Source organism: Apodemus sylvaticus, chromosome 1 (assembly GCF_947179515.1).
Source record: "Apodemus sylvaticus chromosome 1, mApoSyl1.1, whole genome shotgun sequence".
NCBI lineage: Eukaryota > Metazoa > Chordata > Mammalia > Rodentia > Muridae > Apodemus > Apodemus sylvaticus.
In genome coordinates, this window is record NC_067472.1 from 164,804,405 (window position 1) to 164,829,719 (window position 25,315).

General features: G+C 50.1%; 1 protein-coding gene across 3 annotated transcripts in view; it reads right to left on the reverse strand.

Moving 5' to 3' along the window:
- Positions 1 to 576: 576 nt before the first annotated feature.
- Positions 577 to 25,315, reverse strand: part of Nav2 (neuron navigator 2) — a 364,636-nt gene continuing 339,897 nt past the window's right edge. For all 3 annotated transcript variants that reach the window (XM_052162012.1, XM_052162003.1, XM_052162022.1), the window contains 9 exons: positions 22,859 to 22,954; positions 21,252 to 21,420; positions 16,486 to 16,721; positions 14,313 to 14,467; positions 14,070 to 14,141; positions 13,023 to 13,219; positions 12,638 to 12,756; positions 6,949 to 7,152; positions 577 to 3,893 (listed from right to left, as the gene is read on the reverse strand). In XM_052162012.1, coding sequence (XP_052017972.1) covers positions 3,768 to 3,893; positions 6,949 to 7,152; positions 12,638 to 12,756; positions 13,023 to 13,219; positions 14,070 to 14,141; positions 14,313 to 14,467; positions 16,486 to 16,721; positions 21,252 to 21,420; positions 22,859 to 22,954 — 1,374 coding nt within the window. In that variant the 3' untranslated portion in view covers positions 577 to 3,767. The remainder of the gene's footprint in view (positions 3,894 to 6,948; positions 7,153 to 12,637; positions 12,757 to 13,022; positions 13,220 to 14,069; positions 14,142 to 14,312; positions 14,468 to 16,485; positions 16,722 to 21,251; positions 21,421 to 22,858; positions 22,955 to 25,315) is intronic.

Sequence of the window (25,315 nt, forward strand, 5' to 3'; positions counted from 1 at the left end):
GTCAAGAATGCATAGTGAGAAAAAACAAAACACAAACTTGCAGGTGGGGCTCTAGGCAAGCATGTTTGCATAGCATGGAGGAAGCCCGGGGTTCCATCCAGGATCAGGTATGGCCATGCATACTGGCATACATGCATAAATGCATAACTGTGGCATTCAGGAGAATGCAGGCTGGAGCATCAGAAGGTCAAGGTTCCCCTGGCTAAGTAGTAAATCTGAGACAGCATGAGATATGTAAGACCATATCTCAAAACAAACAAGCAAACAAAACAAAATACCCCACAAAATCCAAAAGGCTCATGAAATCTTGACCAACAGAGACTAAGAGTATTTGGAGAGCCAGGTGGGCATGTGAGCGCAGCATTTGTGGACATTTAGGTCCTCCTAGTCCTAAAAGGTGGCAGAGTGGTGGCTGCGTCTCCAACAAGCTTCAGTGAGCAGCGGTGACTTCCATGAGAAATGGACAGAGGTGCTCCTGACAACTTCCCAGCAAGGGTGGATCTGAGACAGGTCATCCTCCTGGCGTGAACTCGACAAGAGACGGGTCTCGTAAGAATGGAGAAACCAACCCACCAATCTGAATAAATAAGCATTAAGTTTATTGACTCATGAATAATTTAAGACTGGTACAATCATCAGCTTTATTCTCTGTGACATGGGGCAGATCTCCAGCGGATTGTTCTCAAACCCAAAAACCTGATGACAAATGAGAATTAAATAGGGAGGGGAGGGGGATGGAGGAGTGATGGGAACATACCGTACACAAAATACTCAATTCCTAGTTTTCTCTTTAAAAATGGCTAGAAAAAGGTCATCAAAATGCAGCAGTTTCATCGATTATTTACAATTTCTATGTTACAATGAAAAAAAAATGTACATCTTATAGAACATGTTTCATAAACCGCTCGGCTCCAGACAAGCAGGTCAAAACAGCAAACCTCCCATTCAGTTCGATATCTGCAAAGATGGATTGTTTTGCTTTTGAAGTAGATTTGCCATGGTCAGATTTGAGCACACAGAATTTTAAAAGTCGAGCATTTAAACAATAAAATTTAAAATGTCTCCAAGGCCAGAGGAAGATCTGGGCAAGTCTTGCCTTTGTCACACTCCCACCCCATCCCCAACCTTAAGTTAAAAGGACTTCTGTAGAATTCTTGGCCTCCTGGGAAGAAAACTTTTGGCTCCCACTGGTACCTCAGCATTGCATAGGATTTCTTACATTTCAAAATTAGCCTATCTATAGAAAAAGGCAAAATGGAAGCATTTCAGACAGAGATCTAAATGAGTACAAAGTCACTTTGTCCAAGGTCAGGGGAATAGGAAAGGAAATCATGACCCAGTCAGAAATGTGCCTTTCAGACAGCCCCACTTCCCAGTGCTTCAGGAAGGTGGCTGAGCCAGGAGGCACTCAGGGGTTACAGAACCAAGTCAGGCAGCAATGGGGGAGACACAGCTTGCCCTTGCGAGTCTGGGTGTAGAGAGTGGGGAGAGGGTGTCATTAAGGAAACAGTTCTAAGCAATGTTGGTGAGGTGTACTCCTAAGGTGACTGAGAAAACTATGTCAAGGAGGGGCTCGATTTTCCTTCCTCCCAAATTCACAGTATGAGAGTGTACGGCCGTTGCTGGGGGATAAGACTGAGAAGGGCTACCCTCCAGGGGCACTGGAAGGCTCAGGGTCTCGCCCTGATCACAGGCTAGACATGTGGTTTAAGATTTTTATTACAAACAAAATTGAAGACACGCTCACATCCAAACTAGTAGCAAAGGCAGGCTGGGTCTGGGGTTACAGCAGGGAGTGGATATGATTCTATTTACCAGTTACCAGGACACATTATCGTTCCTTTTAAAGAGGAAGAAAACCAGTGCCATTCCGACTGAGCAGTTTTGGGTTCTTGGGCTAAGGAAAAAACAAACAAACAAACAAACAACAACAAAAAGAACCCAAGAGGCAAACGTTCAAGAATAGAAGAGTAAAGATTCTATTCTTTGAGATTAAAAACCCTGATCGTTAACAGAGACACCCTCAGTGGGGCCAGGAAAGTTCTATAAAACACAAAGAGCTCAAAGACATCCATACAGCGAAGACACCAGTGTGCTGAAGCCACAGCACACTGGGGGATGCCTCTGAGAGTACCAGTCTGCAAGGTTGCATGGACTTGTGGGGTCACTGTCCAGTGAGTGTGTTAGCTGGAGACTGATAGCCTAAAAAGCATCTCTCTCTCTCTCTCTCTCTCTCTCTCTCTCTCTCTCTCTCCAAAATCATACATCCACACTAAAGACTCTTTCAGATGAGAAGTCGGCAACTTGTGTTCTCTTCATGGATAGATGACTTATAGCCCTGTTTACTTCGATGGGGAACACACACACACACACACACACACACACAAAACCCCAGGCAGGCACACACTCATGTGAATGGACACGGTCATTACAAAACCAGTAAGGCATTGCATGGGGGCGGTCAGCACCGAAGAGGTCAGGCAAGGCTCATCAGGACGGAGGCACGGCCGGGATTCTGGGAAGGGTGGCCGCCCCTCCCTGGCTAAGCTGTGTCATGTTGGATCTGAGGAAAATGCCAGTGTTTGGTGAGGGGGCATCGTCAACTCCTCCTGCTACTGGGGTCTGGGGTGCCTGAGGTGATGATGTGGGGTTCTCAGCGCTTAGAGATGAGGAAAGGCGAACTTATGGCTCACCCACAGGAGAACTGGTCCTCATCTATATGCAAGGATACAGATGCCCACACAGCCCTGGAAGGAAGTATCAAGGACCCAGAACTGTGACAATGGACACTGAAAACCCAAGCTGAGGGAGGAGGCAAATTCTACTTAGCTCTTGCTCTCACCGAAGGACTAATTCTGGTCAAGAGAGTTGGGGTGGGGTGGGGGGAGGGGGAGGGGCCTTCACAATCGACCAGGAAGAAAGGCAGACACAGGCAGGGGTTGATAGCTCTCCAAAGAACTACCCGTACAGTACACAGTGTTTGCGGACAGAAACCTGACCATTTAGACAGACGAAGGAAACAGGCGTGCTTTTCCGTGCTGCTACCCCATCCGCTCACTCACATTCTTGCATCTCCACTTGCTCTCACGGATCATTGGGGATGATGGACCAGAAACGGGGGGAAGGGGTGTACAGGAACAGACAGAATACCTCTCGGGAAGGAGAGCACCATGTGGAAAACAGAGACATGTGATGTATTGGCGTCCCTGGGTGGCGGCGCTCCAAGCAGGCGCCCTCATTAGCACCAATTCTTCCACGGAGGGTGGGTGGGTGGCATGGCTTTGGGGTGCTGGTGGCCAGACCCAAGCTGGCAGGTCTGTGTTGGAGTAAGCCTTGCTGTCTGTGTTTCCATGTTGGGTTTAGTCTTTTCTGTCTGGGGGTAGTATGTGGAGGGATGCTGTTGGGTTTCAGGGCACCAAGCGGAATCTTACATTTAAAATTTCCCATTTAAACTCTTTATATTTCAACGGTGAGGATCCTTTCCCATGAAGTATTTTCAGTGTCTCACGGAGGTCACGGCAACAAGGCAAAAAACCGAGGATGAGGGTAGGACAGAGAGACTAACTAGTACAGTTGTCACTGTCGCAGGAAGAGGTCCCGGGCTGCTCGTGCAAGGGCAGAGAGCAAGGGCTGAGGGTCTCCTGCTCCTGCTACTCTGCTCTGGCTTCAAGGCTGTGGCAGCCAGGACTGGCTCAGGAAGTCATCTTCAGAATGAAGTGGAGGATGTGGGTGGGATGGAGCGAGGGAAATTGGGGGGGGGGGGGCAGTCACAAGGTGGACTCCAGGGACGAGTCCAGGATGTCGTCATGGTGGCTGTTGCTGTTGGAGTCGCTGTCGTAGCTCTGGGGGCTGGAGTAGTTGGCTGCCTCCTGCAACCGCATCAGCATGTTCATCTGTGGAGAGAGTAGAGAGGTGGGAGTGCCTGTCAGTTTGCTGGGAAGCCCACCCAGGCTCCAAACCTGCTCCAGACTCAACCCGGAGGTCACAGCTCACCAGAGACGCTGTAGGCAAGAGCACAGAGTCGTGGACTCAGATTCCAGCTTCCCTGCTTACCAGCTGCATGGCCTTGAAAGGTTACTTAGTCCTCTCCTGTAGCATTTCCTACCTGGTCAAACTTAACTCGATATACACAGTTCCTGCCCATAATGTTGAGGTCCGGGATAAGTTAATATATGTGCCAGCCACACTGTGAGTAAAGTAGAAAACCCTACCAGGGCCATCCCCACAGCCGTTGCTAGTGGAACCTGGGCAGTCTTGACATCTGGGGCATAAAGGCCTCAGTCATTCCCACAGCCTTTGGGAAGGGGAGGAACAGCTTAGCTTCCCAGGAGCAAACATTATGCAGAGGATAAGCACCATACCAAATACCAAAGTACCCGAGCCTCCCATGTCCCATGCGTGTACCAGACACAGGGTTGATCTCTTGGGAAGCAAAGGACATGGTGTGCTGACCAGTCCAGAATGGCCCTCCTGCTGCAGACTAAGCTTTGGGAGTGTGTAGTGGGCCCAGGGAGTGGCACTATGTGGAGATGTGGCCTTGGAGTAGGTGTGTCACTGTGGCCGTGGGCTTTTAGACCCTCTTCCTAGCTGCCTGGAAGTCAGTATTCTCCTAAAAGCCCTCAGATGAAGATGTAGACATCTCTCTCAGCTGTGCCTGTACCATGCCTGACTGGATGCTGCCATGCTCCTGCCTTGAGGATACTGGACTGAACCTCTGAATCTGTAAGCCAGCCCCAATTAAATGTCATCCTTCTAAGAGTTGCCTTGGTCATGGTGTCTGTTCACAGCTGCGAAACCCTAACTAAGACAGAGTGAAAGCTGTTGCCTGTCACCTTTACCTCAAGTGGAGGAGGAGCCTAAACTAAGCCTTTGCTCCTAACCTCCTCCTGCTTACATTCTGTACTGGTCACAATGTCTGGGAGCAGACAGTAAAAGATTGATATTTTATATTTCATATAGCAAATAGGTTAGTAGGAAGGGTCTCTCTGGGCTAAGGAGAAGATTGTCATGGCAGAGTATAAAACCAGCTGCCTTCCATATGTTGTGCAGAATCTCCCCAGGTACCAGGCTGGTAGGCCTCTCAGCTGCTCTTTCTCTGCACAGTCAGAACCATGGAAGAGGCGAGGCTGCCATACAACGATTAACTCTCTGCAGCAGGGAGGCTACTCACTACCGAATACCCCCAGCGCCCACAGTGTATGGTTCTGAGATAAAATCCAGTCAGTCCAGATCTCGGGAAGGACTCATTCTCACTGGGGGAGGAATCAGTAAGGAAGTCAGCCACTAAGATAGAGATGTGTAGTCCTACGCAGAGAGAGAGAGAGAGAGAGAGAGAGAGAGAGAGAGAGAGAGAGGCTCAGGAGATACACCGAGCATCTGACTAAACACAGGGATGCTTGTGCCAGCATAATCCCCCTTCGAGGGCCAGGGCTTGTTCTGAGAGGGCTGTGAACCTTTCCAAGTTTGACCCAAATGCTTCAGAGACTGTAGGATTTCCCAACTCCTACTTTTACGTAAAACAGGACACAATGAACTTGCTCAGTGAGACCCGCATGACCTTGGCCTCGAGAAATGTCTGCTGGATCCGGCATCCCTTCAGACCATGGGCAGGATGGCAGCACTGAATTCTTTAATCAGCTCCTATTCACAGTTTCACCACAGTGTGGCTGTGCTGCAGCACCTGCTGGCAGGACCCAGACACCTGAGGTCACGTGCTGGCATTTAGTTAGTCCCCTGGCTCCCCACAAGGGCTAGAGCAGGTGACTAGCTGCCTTCCAGCCCTGCCGCCCTTCTGGAGAGTATTCTTCCACTACATAAGCAAAGATCATCTTTGTTCTACTTTTGTCGTGGCTACCATAGAAGTGAGGGGCAGGTTTCAGGCAGGTTGACAGCCATACCTGTGGGGACTTGGGTACATCTGCTTCCTCTAAAAAGCTCCTATGGCTTTTTGTTGAGTGAGGTATAACTTGGCAGCATGACTATGCATGAGTCTAGAATTGACTTGGGGCTTTATCATTGCTATCCAAGGTCTGTCTGTCTGTCTTCTTCTTCTTTTTTTTTTTTTAAAGTTTCTCTTGTCCCCTAGCAAAACATAACTCAGTGTCATCCCACTAGCCAGGGTATCTGGGTTGTGGCTGTCATGTCTTCTGTTTGTGTCTCCCGCTCTTAAAGACCCTCTCATTGTCTGGCTTTGGTGCCACGTCCCTAGCACTCTCTCCTCTTCCTAGCACTCTATAGGACAATATATGACAATGGTACCATCTCAGATCAGAGGACAAACAGTGGAGGCAGAGAACATGTCAGGACATTCAAAGGGGGAGAGAAAAAAAAATCAAACTTTTAATCTTATATAAGAAAAACCTTAAGTGAGGTTAAAGGCCTTTGTTGGTACTCTGTCTGGACTCTACCCCCACAGTTACCTGGCAACAGCCAGGTAGGCCTGGTCCACTGTAAGTGGTGGAGCTGCTTGGCCCCTCCCTTTTCTCTTGCCTCTTGGCTCTCTTTCTCTTTTGTTCTTTCTTGCAATCTTGGGCTCTCCCCTTCCCTCATCCATTTCCCCCTCTTTCCACGCGGTCGTGGCCAGCCTCTACTTCTCTACTCTCTCTCTGCTTTTCTCTACCTCTACTACTCTCTTAACTCAGCCTAAATAAATTCTATGCTATACTGTTGTGTGGCTCGTCCCTCAGGGGGAAGGGATACCTCAGCAAGGGCCAGCTGAGGCACCCCCTTCCCCTACACCTCCCTCACACTTCTTTCTCTTTTTATGATCACAACAGCCTTAGTGGAAAATCAACACCGTGGAAGAAAGTACTGGAGAGGACTGTCCCCACTCGAAAGTGGGCGAGTCCAGCCTTCCACAGCAGGCTTTTGTCCATCTCCTACATCCTTGAGAGCTGGGCCTCACGCCCAGCCCATGGCTGCTGCTCCCTTTCAGCGCTGTCAACTCACCAGTGGGTCTCCTTCCGTGTCGCTGGGGGGCACCTGCTTGCTTGTTGAGCCCTCCCGAGGCAGGGAGTAGCCATCGAAGCCCACGTCCTCAGGCCGGAGCTGCAGGAGGGGAGGCCACTCGTGCTGCTGTGGGCTGGCGGCCCACGGGTAGGTGTCCATGACCCACTTGGCGGGGTCCTCCCAGGGGGCACGCCTTCCATAGAGCTGCAAATAGGCAAAATGGGTACGGTCTGGAAGCAGGCCAAGACTCTCTCTCATTGCCCCAGTTCTGTAGCTTGACGGAAAACCTCCTCAACCAGCATTATGAATTCTGAACTAGGGAGGTCCTCCAGGGTAAACACAGCCTACGGGTCAGGTGCTCAGTCTCACCGACTTGGGCCCACTGTCACTGTGCGTGGCATTTGCCTCTTGGCAGTGATCATTCTCAGCTCTCTCACTGTGCATGCTCTTGGCACTGCTGGTTCAACTTGATAAACAGCTTCCAGGGAGGGGAGCAATGGTCTGATGGGAAGCTTTGCCAGCTCCCATGGTGAGGATATTCCTACCACGGACGATTTCACACTCCCACCATGAGGCGGCTGCAAGTTGGCTTGGAAAGAGCCAATCCCTCCTAACCTTCACAAGGCACCTCTAGAATCCACTGGTTAAACCCGCTCAGAGACTGGGATCTGGGCAGCAATACAGCAATTCTGATAATGAAAGAAACCTATATTCCTTTTTCATGCATATGTGTGCTGTGTGCGTGCATGTCCACATGTTGTGCACGTGGAGGCCCCGATATCAGTGTTGGGAATCTTCCTCAGTGTTTTCCACCCAGCGGTCACTGAGGCGGTGGTTGGGTCAGCTGGGCCCAGAGCTGCTCAGTTCAGCTAGTGCACCCGCCAGCTTGATCTAAGGATCCCATTTCTGCACTCTGAGCATGGAGCTGCAAGTGGGACCCATAGCCACTGGGTGCCACATGGGTTCTGTAAGTGGGACCCACAGCCACATGGGTTCTGGCAATCTGAACTGTGATCCTCTTCCTTGCTGCTTGTGTGACAAGCATGCCAATAGCTGAGCTATCATCTCCCTAAGTCCCGAACCCCCATTTTTCAAGTATATCTGACTCTCAGAGTGCTTCTGTGGACACGCTCATCCCTTTTTTAAGCACAACATTAAGAGAGGACACTGTGCTCGGGCAACAGTGATGAGACCTTTGCTGGCTCCAGATTCTTAGACTTGCCAGTGAGAGAAACCACAACAGTCCCGAAAGGGCAAACTCTACCATCAGCTCAGCTATACCAACTAAGCCATACCTAGTTTTATAAGGCCAACATTCCTGCTCTGAGGGTTCTTTTCTCGAGCCTTGAGGCCCTGACCAGGAAATCATTTCAATGACTGTTCCCGACAGCTTTGTGAGAGGTAAAGTCTTTAAAGAATGGAAATCTAAGCTGGGTGGCTTCTCACAGCGGGGCTCTGACCACTGTGCTGCTGGGTCTGCTTCCTTTGCATGCCTTGCCTTACAGCATCCTGGGTGCCGGGGGCCAGCAGTGAACAGCACGATGACTCTGTCAGAAGCATCACCCCCATGGCTTACGGATGGGGGCGCCCCAGGAATGAGGAGAGTCATCGCAGTTCAAGCCTGCTACCCACTGGCCACTGGCATCAAAGCAGACATGACAGGGCATGCGCACAGACAGGGCAGGGCTGTCTGGGCTGTAAATGGGTACTTTTACAGTGACTTCAGGCTATACAGATGGAAAGTTCCAGACACCACCTCTCTGTGTGTGAGTTTCTTCTACCCTCTTGGAAGCCGCAGAGGTGAAACGAAGGGGTAAATAGTACTGAGACCAGTATATGACCGAGCTCAGCTCTGGCCCAATAGAACCACACCTTTGGAAGTCACAGTTTCTCAACTGGAAAGAGCCAGTCTACTTAACAGGTGCCCTCTCTTATCTGATGGGAAACCAGAGACCAACGGTGGTGTCCATGTGAAAGGTTGGAAGGCAGATCTGGATTAAAACCCAGGACTCAAACTTCCTTCTCGGGACCTTTCCCTCTTATTCACCCTTAGGACTACTTTGAATCAGCAGAAACGATATTACTAGAGCCTGAGGGCGGGCGGGGCTGTTCACTAGACCCCAGCATGTCAGCCTGGCCCAAGCTCATCATTGTCTCTGGTGGGTCCCCTCTCCCCGAGTCACCTGAGTTACTCCAGGTCTTAGAATCTGATTCCTATCCAGGATGCTACCCACGCTACTCCACCTTAGATAAGCCCATCTCTCTGGGTTAGTGGCTTCCTCCTTCACTTTACCCCAGCACCTCCCATGACATTATCTCGTCAGATGCCAGCTCATTGTCTCCCCATACCCTAGGCTAGCCTCTAGCCTAGTTTGTTGCTACAGCTCCCTTCATCTGGGGCAATGATAATCTTGGGCCTTGAATTCAGTCCAGCAGCTTAAAGCAGTTCAGTGTGAGCTGGAACGGAGGGAGGCAGGTGTGAACCCGTGTGTGGGTCAGGAGTGTAGAGGACACAGAAGCAGCTGGGGATAGTTACAGCTGAAGGAGCAAATTCAGATTAGAAGCCCCTCCAAGGAGACCCTCAGGGCTTCAGAACCACTAAGACTGATGTTGGGCACGCCCTTAGCCCTCTGAGGCCCAGTGATTTGTACACACCTGCTCTTCATCCTTAGGCACTACACTGTAGGTTCAGAGAGCATCTGGGTTCCCAGAAATCACACCAGTAAAATTGTCCCACAGGTCAGATTTTTTTCTATTTACAGAGGGGAGAGCCAAAGCTGGCACAGGGGACTGCGAAGGGTGTCAGAGGACCTTGGTAACTGAGGAAAGGTCTCTGAGTGTCCTTCTGCAGCTCCTGCCCTTAACATTCCCAGTGCACCCTAACTCCAGGTCTTCCGAATTGTTCCGCTCTGCAGACACCAGACACATTGGCAAGTGCTTCTGCTGACCAAGGGGAGTGAGACCTCAGACTGAGTCAGAAGGTAAGCATTCGTAGGTGCAGCAAACTTTAGCTGTAGGAACAGAAAACATTTTTTACGAGCCTTCCTACATTCCACAGGATGTGGTCAAGCCCAGGCGGCCGTGAGTCAGTCTAACACAAGCAAAGAAGTGTTGTACACGGCTTCGGGGCTCTTCTGAAGACATTGGGGGGGGGGGGGGCAGCAGAGGGGCAGCTGGACAGGCAGACAATCACTTTCCCGGGGGGGGGGGGGGGGGGAAGCTCCTGGATGTGTGTGGCAGCACTAACATTCCCATTTAGGAAGCACTTCTAGGCATCACACACACACACACACACACACAAACACGGCGGAGACTCACACACATTCCAGAAAAAGACACTACAGCCTGAACATGCAGAACTGCATGGTATCCACTAGGGGGCAATGCCGTCCTTCCCCTAGGCAAGGATTGCCTGAGTCTGATGGTAAAGCCTGGCGCCTGCAGAAAGGCTTCCCTGTGTTCTTTTCCAGTCCCCCATGGGCTACCCTCTTTCTAGCTCATAACATGTGACCATCCCCCTTTGGAACCTATTCTGAGGTCTCCACCTCTTCTCAGCTCGCAGCCTTGGCCAAGGAAGGGCACACATGTTCTAAATGGCACTGTGCTGCCCTCTGTGAGGGGTGAGGGACCACATACAGTACCTGGCACACACTCAACCTTCCCTCAGAGGAAGCCAAGGAGAGAGGGGAATTGAAACAAGCTTTGATTTTAAAATAAAAGACTCCAGACCGGGCAGTGGTGGCGCATGCCTGTAATCCCAGCACTCTGGGAGGCAGAGGCAGGCGGATTTCTGAGTTCGAGGCCAGCCTGGTCTACAGAGTGAGTTCCAGGACAAGCAGGGCTATACAGAGAAACCCTGTCTCGAAAAAAAACAAAATCTAAAAAACAAAAACAAAAAATAAAAGACTTCTCTTAACAAGTGAAATTACATGTAGAAGTCTGCCATAAAACCTAACACTACACCAGGCACAGTGGTGCACACCTTTAGTCCCAGAATTCAGGAGGCAAAGGCAGGCAGACCCCTGTGAGTTCAAGGTCAGGCTGGTCTACATAGAGAGACTCTGTATCAAACAACAACAAAATAAACAAGCAAGAAAACAAAAAGCAAAACAAACAAATAAAAACAAACAAAAGCACTGCTACTGTCACAGCACATGCCAACAATCCCTGTGTACAGGAGTTTGAAGCAAGAAGACCAGGAATTCAAGGCTAGCCTGAGTTACAGAGTAAATTCAAGGCCAGTATAGGTTATTTAAGATATTGTCCTTAAATCAACAAAAACCCAGCAAACCCCACCAAAATTTTGTTCCCTGGCTACCTATATAACAGTTCCCTTGTAGGTTACAGGAGACCCTAAGATGGCCTCATTGTCACAAGTATCTGTGGCTGCCACATGGTTCTGGGCTTCAGCCTTCACTCAGTTACAGTGGTCTGCTGAGGGTCAAAGCTGTGGCTGGCCTGGGTTTCCTTTCCTGTATACTCTCAGGCCTGAGGAGTGCCAGGCCCCCGGCAAGATCCTGGCAGATCCTCAAACTTCCATCCTCACCCCGGCAGGAAGAACACAGCGTTATGAACCAGTAGACTTCAGAGCCGCCTCCCATACTAATTCACAAGGCAGAGCTCGGAGATTTGGGACAGGGTGGCGCTAGGTAATCCTAACTCAGCTGTCTCCCTTCACGGCTTCTACACTGAGGGCATGTGCTTCAGATGACCTCTAAGAAGCCATGATGATGCATCCACTTGGGCCCTGCCACGGACAGAGTTGTTCAGCAGCCATTTTGAAGCCCCTCCTGTATGTGGCCTTGCTCTTGGTTGGAAGAAGAGGAAAAGTCCCTTCTGCAATGGCTCCCCGAGTAAAGGAAGCATTGGTGTCCTCCCCAGCTATGCCTGAAGCCTCCCTTTCAGCTCAGCTCCAAATGGGAGGGGCCTTGGTCCCACCAGCCACTGGGGACCAAGGGGCCGGCTCAAGAATGGTCTGTGCCTCCATGACACCTTGGACAGCTTTGCTCAGCAGCCTCTGGGACGTGCAGCCGGAAGAGCCCCCAGGACCACCCCCAGGCCAGGTAGGCAATACCCTGGGCTTGAGGTCTAAGTACCTGGGATGAATTTCAGAAGGTGGAGATTCCAATCCCAGATCCTTTGAGCTTCGGTTTTCCTGCAGCGTCTCAGAGCCCAGGGTCTTCCCTGTGCTGGGTAAGTACCACTATAACCTTGAACTCAGGACCTACCATCTTTTTCCCAAATGTAGGACTTTAGGAGTGCACCATAATGCCGAGTTGAGGCTTTGTTTTTATGATCTTTGGGCCTCAATTTTCTCCTGTTGCAAAACTGTAAGACTCGGCCCAGATCTCAGGCCTACTCTAGGACTTGAATTGCATAAGACAGATGAGCAAATCAATCCCACTGGATCTGGTTTGATTTCCTTTATACGCCCGCCTATGCTGGAGGCTTGATGGCCATGGCTTTATTTAATCCTCACAGCTCTTTGAGGCAGAGTAATGCCGTTATCTCCCCTATCACTAGGGCAGAGATGGTGAGGCGCTTCGCCTGGAGTCACACCGCTAATAAGCAGCTGAGGCATGACTTACGACCGGCTGCTGTTTCCATCATGTGTCATACAGAAGGCCACGCAGGGTCACGAGCACGGGGCACTCAAGCCTGAGGAAGCCGGAAGGAGCATGCGTCTCACCTGGAGTCCTTCTCGGACAGCTTCCAGGAGGTAGGGGATTATGGAGTAGTTCCACAGGTCCGTGAACCACACTCTGGAACCATCCACGTCAATGGGACACGACAGGAAGAGCCGGGGACCTGGGGACCACAGTGAAATATATCACAACTGAAATGGGCACAGCAGACTTACTGGGGACATTGGATTCCCTTAGTAGTAGTGGGGCGGATGGCTTGAGGTGTCCCTCTGCCCTTCTTTATTTCTGAGGACAGCATGGCGTCTCTGCTGGGTCCTGTCCTGGCCAAGACCCAGAGGATAACACATGAGGGAGCCTGGGCTCTCGGGAGACCACCACCTGTGCCGTCCTCCTGTCGGCGTGCCCCAGCCTGCCTGGCCTCCCACCTACCGATGGTGACATCCGAGGAGCTGTGGGCCTCCAGGAAGCGGTTGAGGTGATGCCAGACCTTCGGGATCCAGTTGATGATTTTCACCAGCTCGGCGTTGCGCACCCGCCCACTGATCTCTGTCTCCATGAGCTTCCTCCTCAGGAAGCGGCCGAGGAAACCCTTCACGGGCTCTGTGTGGTTGGCACAAAGCACCCACCTGGGAGAGTCAAGGGATACTTTTCAATCCCAAGGATGCCCAACAGGAATGGCAAACCTCAAAAAATATCACAGAGTCTGGGAATGGAAGGTGAGTGCGCTCATTTAGTACACCCTCGAGGGAGGCCTGCGTGGTGGCGAGCGAAACTGTGTGCAGGGTCCAGGCCAAGGTGATGAAGTCTATCCCCTGCCTAGAGACACAGGGAGTGGTGAGTGAAGCCAGGGCAAGCTGCGCCACCATCTGGCATGGAGATGGACCACCCTTAGAGGGGGAGGATTCACAGCTGATAGAACTGGCAGCTTCACAGACCCTGCTACGTGAGGATAGTTAAAGGCACAGGCCATCACTGCTCGTGCTGGATAGAGGCAGGGACATATGGCTTCAGCTGCTTCCTGATAAAGACCCAGCAACTGAGAGTCACAGAGGTCAGGGTGCAGGCTTCCGTTGTGGCTGCCATACAGCTCTTGTTTTGTTTGTTTGTTTGTTTTGGTTTTTTTGAGACGGGGTTTCTCTGTGTAGCCCTGGCTGTCCTGGAACTCACTCTGTAGACCAGGCTGGCCTTGAACTCAGAAATCTGCCTGCCTCTGCCTCCCAAGTGCCGGGATTACAGGCATGCGCCACCACCGCCCGGCTGGCATACGGCTCTTAAGTTAGGTTCCCCGAGCCTCTGTTTCTCCAGTGTAAAGACGAAAGATAAGTGGAATTACAGAAGGTCGCTGTGGGAACTAAACGAGTTAGGCTAGAGGAAACGCACAACAGAAAGCCTAGCCCACACCAGATGCTCTGAGAGGGCTGAGACCCACCCACTCCAGTCTCTCCATCTGCCTGAATGAGGGGCAGGATACCTCACCTGAAGTTATGATGAAGCTGCAGATTGGGGGTGGAAGAGGTAGCCTGGTTCATCGTGCCGATGATGTAAGGGCTGTGGGAGCACAACATGGGACGGCCAGAGTTAGGGGTGAGCTGGAGAGCAAGGGCTTACAGGCTACCCCACCTCACCCCCTCCGGCTGTGTATTCAGCACTTCACTAGGGTGCCTCCACCACCCCACCCCACCTCCCGAGGCCACCCCTGAGATCTAGAACCCCCTTTACCATTTATGGTATTTGCAGTTAAGCAGCCCGTTGAAGATCTCGCCCAGAGAGCTCACGTGGTGCAGGTTGTCCAGGATGATGACCAGAGGCATGTCCACAGCGTTGTTCTCACTGTTGCACTGGTCGGCCAGGTTGGACAGATACTGGCGCAGTTCCTACGGAGGCCAGCAGAATGAGCTTGGAGCGGGAAGACCCGTGCGCTCCAGGCCTCGCCATCAGAGGCCAAGGCAGGAAGAAGCTTCTCCCTTATGAAGTCACACTGTGGACACAACCTGAGACCCTATCTGTCACAGGGCATCAGTGTGGTACTCCAGGGATGCTGGGAGCATGGGACATGGATGCTCGTGGTGGTCTGCCTCCTGGCATGTATAAAATATCTGCTCAAGGCCTCTTGTTTTCCTCTGTGCATGTGCACACAGGAATATGTATGCATCTGCATATATGTATGTGCAGGCCAAAGGACAAACGTGAGCGTTGTTCTTCAGGCAGGTGCCATCAACCCTGCGTTTTGAGACAGGGTGTCTCTCTCTCTCTCTCTCTCTCTCTCTCTCTCTCTCTCTCTCTCTCTCTCTCACCAAGCAGGCTGGCTGTGTGATGAACCCCAGGCATCTGTTTGTCTCTTACCTCTCCAGTACTGGGATTATAAGCAGGCCATCATACCCAAGATTACATATATATATATAAATGTGGATTCTGGGACATCCCAGTCTATAGGTCCAGTTTTTAACTCCCACTCAACCATTTCTTTAGGAAACTACCATTTCTTGTTATTATGCTAATTTCCCAGGAGGCTTCAGAAGGCAGGTGACTCATCTTTACCTATCTCCAAAGCACCCTCCCGAAAGCTCGCTCTGCAGAAGTCATTGGAGCAGAAGAGGTCCCAGCCACATGTAGGTGCTGCTGGGTAGTGCTCTGAATGACGGGGAAGCCTGTGGGGGCAGGGCAGTCTATGTGCCCTTGGACATGTTATCCCTCTTACCCAGCCCTGCAATACCCAATGCATGGCCTAGTCATGCTCTCTACGGACATTCTGCCCACGCAGGGAAACGGGATCAACTTGGGCACAGTTTGCCAGCCACTCACCACATGGCCTTCCTTCCTTCACCTGCTCCTAAGCTGTAGACAGAGAGATGAGAGCATTTTCTCACCTCTCCCTACATCAGAAGTACAAGGGGAACCGGTAAGCAGGGCTGATAAGCATGGATAGAAGTAACAGGCACGAGATCTAATCTTCTTAGGTGCATGAGATGGCTCATAGAGCAGAGAAGCCCATTCCAATTCATCGTTGATGCTCCAAGTGGGCCGTGCAATGCCCAACAGCTAGAAATCACAGGCTTCCACTGTATCATGGGTGGGTGGGTGGATGCATGGATGGATGGATGGATGACATTACAAAAACCCTTCGCAGCCCCACCCCAACCCCCTAGCCAGGACCAGGCCAGACTCTGTCTCCACTGTTCACTTTGTGGGGCAATGGAGCTGGCTATGCACAGACCTCTGAGATCTCAACCAGAGCCCTAATACCAACACTCAGTTGGTCTGAGTTGTGTCTAACATGTGACAAATGTCTTTCAAGCTGCTGTTGTCAGTCCTGTAACATGGAGACAAAGACAACTAGGGCTTCAAGGGCTCTATGAGGACAGTTTGCTGCTCATGGGATAGACAGCATCAATGCCAGCCAGCCGTGATTGTTGTTACTGGTGGTACTGTTGTCTCATAAAATGTTTTATCTGGGGAAAAAATAGTAGTGCCCAGTAGGCACATTATGCTCTTGGTAGACTAGGCATATCTGAAGGAGCTATCTCTGTGAGTGAACAGGATTGACTTGCCCCAGATGGTCCTGGCTGAGAGGATCTGACTCGAATTGTCCATTTTGGGTTTTTTGTTTGTTTGTTTTTTGTTTTCTGAGACAGGGTTTCTCTGGATAGCCCTGGCTGTCCTGGAACTCACTCTGTAGACCAGGCTGGCCTCGAACTCAGAAATCCGCCTGCCTCTGCCTCCCAAGTGCTGGGATTAAAGGTGTGTGCCACCACTGCCCAGCAAATTGTCCATTTCTACAAGCCCCATTCTGAGCTCCTTTCCTGGTCTTCTAGAACACAGAGCTTGAAAATGCTCATAGTGACAGCAGCATTCAAAGAGCCCAAAGTGCACGGGCTCAGGATGACCTCCTCACCTTGCTAGACTTGTGGTCCACGTTAAAGGTTGCAATGACACCATCTGTCAACTCCCGTCCTTCCCGAAGTACCACGTACTCAGAGAGCCGGTTGGCCAGGTAGGTTTTCCCAGTGCCGCTGGGGCCCGAGAGGATGATGCGCCGGTGCTCTGTCAGCAGGGATACATAGCGCTGCAGGATGGGCTTAGGGATCAGGGACTCAAACACCAGAGAATCCAGGCTGTTTTCTGTGAGCCCTGTTTGAGAGAGATGGGGAGGGCTTGAAGGTGGGTGAGGAGCCTAGCCCACCCTTCTGCAAGTCAACATCCCTCTTCGTGACATCGTCCCTCTCCTTGGTAGTCCTAAGACTCCTGCCCACCCAGGCACACTGGAGGCTGAGAGCTCAACATTGCTGCTGTAGGAAGCCACCCTCCTGGTCACCAACAACTCCTGTTTTGGGCTCCTTGAACTCTGGACTCTACCTGCCCGTTAACATTTACTAGCCTTGTAGTGTCTACCTCAGTTGATGCCTGACTCTTGCCCACCCATGTTTGCCATGAACCTAGGTTGCTTCTTCTTTCTCCTTCCTGCCAGGCACCAAGCTGCCCACACATAGGGGTGCCTAGAAGGCAGGGCAGGAAACAACGTGAAACCAGGATGCTAGAATGGGAATACGGACTGGCGGGCCTAGACTGAAATGCTACATGCTGAGGCCTTCGACCTCAGCTACAAATGGAAGCTTCTCTCTTCCCCTTTCTATGGGACAACCTCATTAGCCATTTGTTGGTTTTAAAAGGATGCTCTCAGAGTCAGGGAGATGGCTCAGTCAGTAAAGGGGCTTGCCTTGAAGGGATGGGAACCCAAGTTCAAGCCCCAGAAACCACATTAAAAATAAGGGGCTCAAGACAACATGCACTTATCATACGAGTGCTAGGGAGGTGGAGACAGGATTCCCGGGACTTAGTTGTCAACCAGCCCAGTCTAATTGGTAAATCCCAAGCCAATAAGAGACCGTGTCTTACAAATCAAAGTAGACAATAAATCCACTCAAAAACTCCCTTCAACAAAGCCACTCTGTGTAAGTGGTTAATCCAATAGCACATTCCTTCCACCCAGTGCGAAGACACCTCTAAAGCATTTATGGGTTTGTTTCTAGCCTTCCCCTAAGCAAGGTAACGCCTATAAGCAATGACTACTCCCAAAGGACTATGACAAAGATTTCCTCATGCCTCATCAGGTGTACAGTGGAAGGACTCTTGTCTAAATTTAGTAACAAGGACCTCAACAAGAACGACCATGGGGAGGGGGCAACCAGTAGAGTACTTTGTATGTATGTAGCTGTTTTGGTGTTTGGCACTGAAATGTTCAGAGGATTCCCTTCAGAATATGCATATTCATGGGCCAGCAAAAAATATATGGAAAGGCATTTGCCACCACACCTGAGATTATCAGTCCAATCCCAAGAAGGAGAGGAGGAGAAGGAGGAGGAGGAAGGATGGGAGAAGGAGGGGGGTGGGAGTAGGAAAAGAGATGGGAGGAGGAGAAGTGGGAGGAGGAGGAGGGGGAGGAGAAAGAAGAGGAGGAGAAGGAGAAGAAGAAGGGAGGAGGAGGAGGTGGCAACCAATTCCCAAGAGTTGTCTTCTGACTTCCACGGGGCACTCTGTGTCATGTACATATCCCCAATACACAAACACACACACACACACACACACCACTAAAATAAAATAAAAAGGGTATACAAAGTCAGGCCTTGTCCTGGTATCACTGGTGTGAATTGCTACCCCAAATGGGCAAAGCCCGATGGGGATTTAGTGCTCAGTGAGACGTAAAAGCCAAGCTGACCCTTGTGAATACTGAAGCTGATGGCAGCCACGGCCCAGGCTCTGTGGGTGTCACTCTCCTCTAGGGGTGGGCCATCTTGTCACTCTTTCCACGCACACAACTTTACCCCTTGCTGCTTGCAGTGCTCACTGGGAAACACGGAGCAGATAGCGAGTGGGCCCCATGACGCCATGAGTCCCAGTTGTAAATGGCTCCCTTCCTGCCTTGGGAGTTCCTGCTACGCAGTTCTTGTTTCTGCATGCCTAGAGCCTCATCCTGCCTCTCCTAGGGCAGGATTCTTCCTGTCAGACCCCGCCCACCCTTTCATCTGTCAGTGGGCTGTGGGCTATATCCCTTCCCAGCACAGTCAGGATGAACTCTTTCTTCCTTTTGTCATCTCTGCTGAGTGTTTTGTCACGGACAAGTAGAAAAGAAACTCACTCAGAAACCTGGTACTAAGACGAAGGGCCATCCGTGTGATACCCTTGCTATTCGGAGCTCAGGCATCTTGAACGGGGTTTGCAGGAGGAGGGTGGAAGTGCTGGGAACTTCAGGTTAGAAAAGGCCAAGAGACTGCAGAGACTTAGGAGCCATTCTGGCGAGGGTTGGAAAACCAGAATGCAGAGAGAAATCTGAACAGTGAAAGCAAGGCTCATGCTGCCTAGGCCTGGGCGAGGCGTGACTCCATCGGGTACAGGACAAGGGATCATCCTTGCTATGTTATGGTAAAGACCCTGGCTGCCTTCTGCCCAGGTCCTGGAAGACTGAATTTAAAAGGGAAGGATTGTGGGGCATGGTGGCACACGTCTTTAATCCTAGCACTCAGGGGGCAGAAGCAGGCACTTCTCCATGCGTTCCAGGCCAGCTTGGTCTACATGGTGAGATCCAGGCTAGCCAGGGCTGTGTAGAGACCAAGGTTATGTGGAAAGGAGGAGAAAAGATGGACTGTGGAGGTTTGAATGTAAATGGCTCCCATAGGTCCGTAGGGAGTGGCACTACTAGGAGGTGTGGCCTTGTTGGAAGAAGTGTGTCACTGGGAGTAGGCTCTGAGGTTTCAGAAGCTCAAGCCCAGGTTACTGTCATTCTCTCTTCCGGTTGCCTGCCGAGCTAAATGTAGGACTCTCAGCTATCTCTCTAGCACCATGCCTGCCTGGATGCTGCCACGTTCCCACCACGATGATAATAGACTGAACCTTTGTTTTTCTTTATAAGAGTTGCTGTGGTCACAGTGTCTATCCACACCAATGAAACCTTAACGAAGACATGGTCTAACGTGTACCGTGGAGGGGATTTCAAGGCAGGAGAGAACTCTGGCGTGGCGTGGGTCCTGCTCACCACTCTTAAAAAGAACAGGTGAGGCAGGAGGATAGGAAAATGCGGTTTGCTGGGGGAAAGGGCTTGGGTGTCCCTCTTGCACAGGCGCCCAGTCCCATGGCCCTCTGAAGCCGTGGCTCCTGGAAGTGTTAGGCTCCACAGCACAACAGGAAAGGAAGTGTAGAGCGGCTTCCCTGCTCACAAACCTCTGCCTGGGAAAGTGACTACAGAATCAGCCACCAAGAAACCACTCTCACTGCAGTTCAAAGGGCAAGGGTCCATCCTAGGCTGGCCGCGGAACTTGGCAACATCATCCGCTCTGCACTGGCTTTGCAGGCACGCAGGGTGTCAGATTGAGAGGGTCATGGAGTTTGATCATCATATGGCTCTAGAGAGTTGTGGAGGCTGGGCAATGTATGGCAGGGTCAGAATCTCTGCGAGGAGAATCCCTGAGAAGCCACTGCAGGAAGCTAGGACGAGGAAGCTTAAGCTACAATGGGGGCCCTAGAATGTTGGAGAGACCGGGACCATGAGACGTTCACCAAGGAAAACTTCGGGCGTGGAATGGGGCTGATTCAAGAGAGAGACTGCGCATGCCAAGGCAGAGCTGCTGGACGGGCGGGGCTACCCAAGCCCTTCAGAGCTCAGATGATTCCACCACCCACCTAAGATACTTGATATGCAGCTATAGCATTAGGTCTTTAACCTGCTAAGCTTCAGTCTTTTGTTTTTCCCCAAACCTTCCTTGCTTTAACCCCGCACCTCCATTCTGTGCCATTACGTATTTGAAGTATATAACTTGTTTTTACTTTTTGTTTTAATAGTCGCCCACAGTTTACCTTGAGTCTCAGATGAGACTCGAGCTTTGGATTTTTAAACAGTCTTAGAACTATTAAGAACTACAGGGTTTTCGGGGGTTTTTTTTGGTTTTTTTGTTTGTTTGTTTGTTTTTTGTTTTTAAACCATACTGAAAGTGTTTTGCATTAAGAGATGGCCAGGAATACATAGGGACAAGGGTCAGAAGGCTACGACGCAGAGAACCCCGGAGCCCAACACGTCCAGGAGCTGGGCACCTGGGCAAGAGGGACACCAAAGTTGCTTGCAGCAACCTTCTTGTAGCTTCACAGTTTCTCCATCTGTAGAATGGGCTCATGCCCAAGGCCGGCGGGCAAATATCCTTCATTGCTTTGGCAAAGTGCCATGTTAGCAGGGTTATTAATGAGTTATTAGTCTCTCATTATCTCAGCCATAAGGCTAACGGGATCTTTTGATGTCTAATTTCAGCAATAAAGTGAAGTGATTTGTTTCTCCGATGGTGCAACTTGCTTAAGTCGGGGTGGTAGAGGTAAAAGAGAGGGGAGAAAAACCAACCAACCAAATAAACACCACCCACACGCACAGAGCAAACAAGACTCACTCTGACCACTGTAAGTCCCAGCTTTTGCAAGTGGCCACTTACCTTTGTTGTTCTTGGATTTTTTTTTTTTTTAAGATAGCGTTTCTCTGTGTAGTCCTGGCTGTCCTAGAGCTTGCTCTGTGAACCAAGCTGGCTTTGAACTGAGAGAGTTCACCTGGTTCTGACTGCCTCTGCCTTGAGAGTGTTGAGATTAAAGGCGTGTGCCATCACCAACCCTTAGCCTGTACCCACTGACCTTTGACAGTCACCAAGATGGTGGTGTTCTCTCCCACAAGATAGCCACAGGGGAGGAGCTCAGGGGTCTCTGAGGTGTTGCTCCGCTTGATCTCACCAATGCTGTAGCCGAGAACACTGTCTGAATTCAGCCCCAGCTGACTCACTGGGTCCACATGAACAATGTATTCCTGGAGAAAATAAAATACAGACCCCATCAGAGAGCTGGCTAAAACCTGCTAGGGATCCCCATTCTTGCTTAACAGGGCCTCTTTTATTTTTTCCCCCAGATGGCACCTGGACTGAGATTAAGTCATAGCATGCTCTGGAAACAACACCCTCAAATCCCAGGTCTCTTTAGACAGATTTACTTGCTTAGGAGAAGGGAAAACACCCTCCGCCCCACCCCCAACAAGACCATGAACATTTAATCTGGGTGAACCAAGCATGTAAAGCCAGGTAGCTTTTCTTAAATTTGTCTGGAAATTTTAAAGGCATCAGAGTCTGGGGATGGTACAAAGAAGTTCAAAAAAAAAAAATAAACAAATAACTGACGGGCTGGAGAGATGGCTCAGCAGCTAAGTACACTGACTGTTCTTCCAGAGGTCCTGAGTTCAAATCCCAGCAACCACATGCTGGCTCACAACCATATATAATGGGGATCTGATGCCCTCTTCTGGTGTGTCTGAAGACAGCTACAGTGTACTCACGTATATGAAATAAATAATTTTTTTTTTTAAAGTAACTGACATGGAACTTTTCCCCATCTCCCATGTTGGCTCAGCAAAGCATCTGTGCAGCTTCAAAGTATTCAAAGGTTTCCTTTGCGAAGCATCCCTTCAGTGGTGACTGCGATGGCTAGTCACCTGGAGACAACCATTGGGCATGTCCAGGGGAGTTTCTGGATGAGGTGAATTATTGTGACAAGACCTCCCCTAAATGTGCATAGGGCTCTTCTGTGGGTTGTGGTTTTGGACGAAGGGAGCTGAGCGCCACCACTTACTTATCTCTGCTTCTGACTGCGGGTGCAATGGTGACCTTGCATTCCTGCCTCCATGCCTTCTCTTAAACAGTAAGCCGGAAAGAAAGAAACCCTTCTTTCCTTAAGTTGCTTGTATGTGTGCATGTGCACATGGATACACAGTTGTGTGTGTGTGCGTGTGTGCGTGTGCGTGTGTGTAGAGGACAGATGATATGATATGGTAAATACCCAATCCAGTGGTGTGACCACAGCAGCATTCTTGACTGGTGGAATGTTACTGTCAGAGACTGCAGGACTGGCATGTGCTGGGCATGAATGTGCAGTCCAAAAGACAAAACTGTACTGCCTGGGCTTCAGCCTCAGGTCAGAGACTCTAATCATATTGAACAGGACATAACTTCAGGGATGCCATCGTGAACAAATGTTTACTAGCTGGCCAGCCATTGTCAAGGGCAGACAACAGGGAATGTCCAGCCAGTCAACTGAATATACCATCATCCTTCCATGCCCCGGAGGACCAGAGGACAAGTCCTAGCAATGTATGGATAGGGAGGAGTGAGAAGGGTAGGGAAGTAGTCAGGTTCTGAAGACAAAGCCCTCCTCCCTCCCCCAGCCCACTGCCATGGCTTGCTTCTTGAGATACTTACTTTGAACAGCCGTCTAACCACCCCATCGAGCACGTCCCACTTTGTTTTGCCACTAACTCCAATGCAGCCAATGAGGAAGAGGTGTGGTCTGGAGTCCTAAGGGTGAGGAGACATGCGCAGGTGAGAAAGAGCTGGCTGTTGTCTAGCCAGGTTGGGCAGAGGCCTAGGCATTCGAGTGCTTCCAAAGGAGAGCAAACCCCCATTCCTTTCCACACCAGGCATGACTTAGCTGGCATGTCATAGCCTTAAGCCTTGCCGCTGCTCTGGTAAAACTGCAAAGGATGTGGGAGACTAAGACGACCTCTCTGGTACCGGAAACCATCAGCTAAGTGCATTCCTCGCACAGGGCATGGCTTCCAAATCCTTGACTGTAGCTTCCCCAAGCTTCTGTCTGCCAGAGCCCCGCTTGCAAATCTTGCTAAAGAACTACTCACCTTTTCCAGGAAGCTTTCGTGATTCAGAGCTACACTAGACAGACCCAGGCAATGATGCCTTCTCAATGTACACATTTCTAGGGTCAACTGTTTCGTGTGGTGTGGTGTTTAATGAACCTTGTCATGTGGTTAGAATGTCAGAGAGAATGTTTCTGTTCTTTTCCTTTCTTTCTTTCTTTCTTTCTTTCTTTCTTTCTTTCTTTCTTTCTTTCTTTCTTTCTTTCTTTCTTTCTTTCTTTCTTTCTTTCTTTCTTTCTTTCTTCCTTTCTTTCTTTTTTTGAGAACCTCCTGCCTCTGCCTCCCAAGTGCTGAGATTAAAGGGGTGATCCTGGCTTCTTCTATCTAAAAGTAATATTTATTACTTTCTTTCTGTTAAAACTTAAAACAAGTTCAATTTAGAAAATTAGTAAAAGCCTGGGAAGGCTGCCAACAACTCTCATTTCCCCCTTCTTGTTCTTCTACACCCGCGGGGGCTAACCGATCACGTTAATGAAAAGGAGGCCGAGAAAACATTCCAGTCTGCTTGGTTTTTTTTAATATCTTGCATGCCTGTGAGGATGTAGTTGGGACAAGGGTGGGTCTGGGTGGCGGGCTCAGGCATGCGGCAGTTATAAATCAGCAGAGGGAAAGAATGCCAGTCCAGCAATGAAAGGGTTTGACGCCACCATGTGCCTTGTGGTCTTGAGTTTCTTAGCAGTATGATGGATGGGGATAGCATTGTGGTCAGTGCCCTCTTGGGTATGCCACAGTGGCCCTGAACATCAGTGACCTCTTGGGTGTGCCACAGTGGCCCTGAACATCAGTGACTCTTGGGTGTGCCACAGTGGCCCTGAATATCAGTGACTCTTGGGTGTGCCACAGTGGCTCTGAACAGCAGCACTAGAGGAAATGGCTTTACCATCCCGTTACACGTGACCCTGAGAATAATGAAAGGGAGAACTGGTAAGATGGAAGGGTGTCACCTGCCTGCACTGAAGGATGCTGGGAGAAGGAATTTCAACACAACAGTCCAGGCCTCCATGAGCTGGGTTCTTGGGGTTCCTTTCCATCTATCCAGCTCTAAAAACCCCCTAGTAAGTCAGCTTGACAGTGACAACACTGGCAGAGAAGAGTCTGGCTGGAAACACTTTGTTTGGATGGATGTTTGGTTCCCTAACTATCTAAAACTATAACAACATGGCCGGCTAGGGACTCCATCTGGAGACGCCTCTGGTCTTTTCCCACTTTTCTAGCTAAGATCATCCAAGCACTAAATAGGACTTACCCACTAAAATACAGCTCACCTTGAAGCCCTCACCTCTACTTCAGAATAGTCTCCAGGCAGATAGATGTTGGAACAGAAACCACACCAGAGACATCCTCTTCTAGCACGGGTGACCCGGGATACACCCTGCCCTTCCCACTCAGAGAACCCATGTGCTCCCTAGACTGGGCTGAGGGCCTCCTGTCTCCCAGCGTGGTGAATGCTATGTCTGTAGCCTCTGATGAGATAGAAATGAGTCCCAGGTTGGCTAAATCTAGTCAGCTTCCTCCTCTGCCTTACCAATAAAAGGTGCAGAGCTGCCTGGGACGTGCCTCAGTTTACTCCAGAAAAGCCATTTTGGAGAGCATTAGTGTTTGCTAGTGCTGAAAATACACAATATGAAGCTGCTTTTAAGCAAGTTTTCTCAATCTTTTAAGCAAAGAAATAAAGTGTCCTTTGCTTGCTTTATGTCAAAGACAGTCAAGGAGTGTGGGCGCAGGAGAGACCACCGAGGATTGTGGGTACAGGAGTTCTGTATTTTCAGAACACTGTCTTAAGTATTCTATTTTTACAATTTCTTTTCTTTCTATATTTTTTATTATTTTTTAAAATTATTTTTTATGGTACTATGTATGGAACCCAGGGCCTTGTACATGTTAGTAAATACTTGGCTACTGCGTTACATCCCCAAGATCCTCTTGTTAATCTCATAAATTTATATATGAAGCTCTAACACCCATGGTCATGTAACATATCACAGCACATATGGGGTCCAGTGTA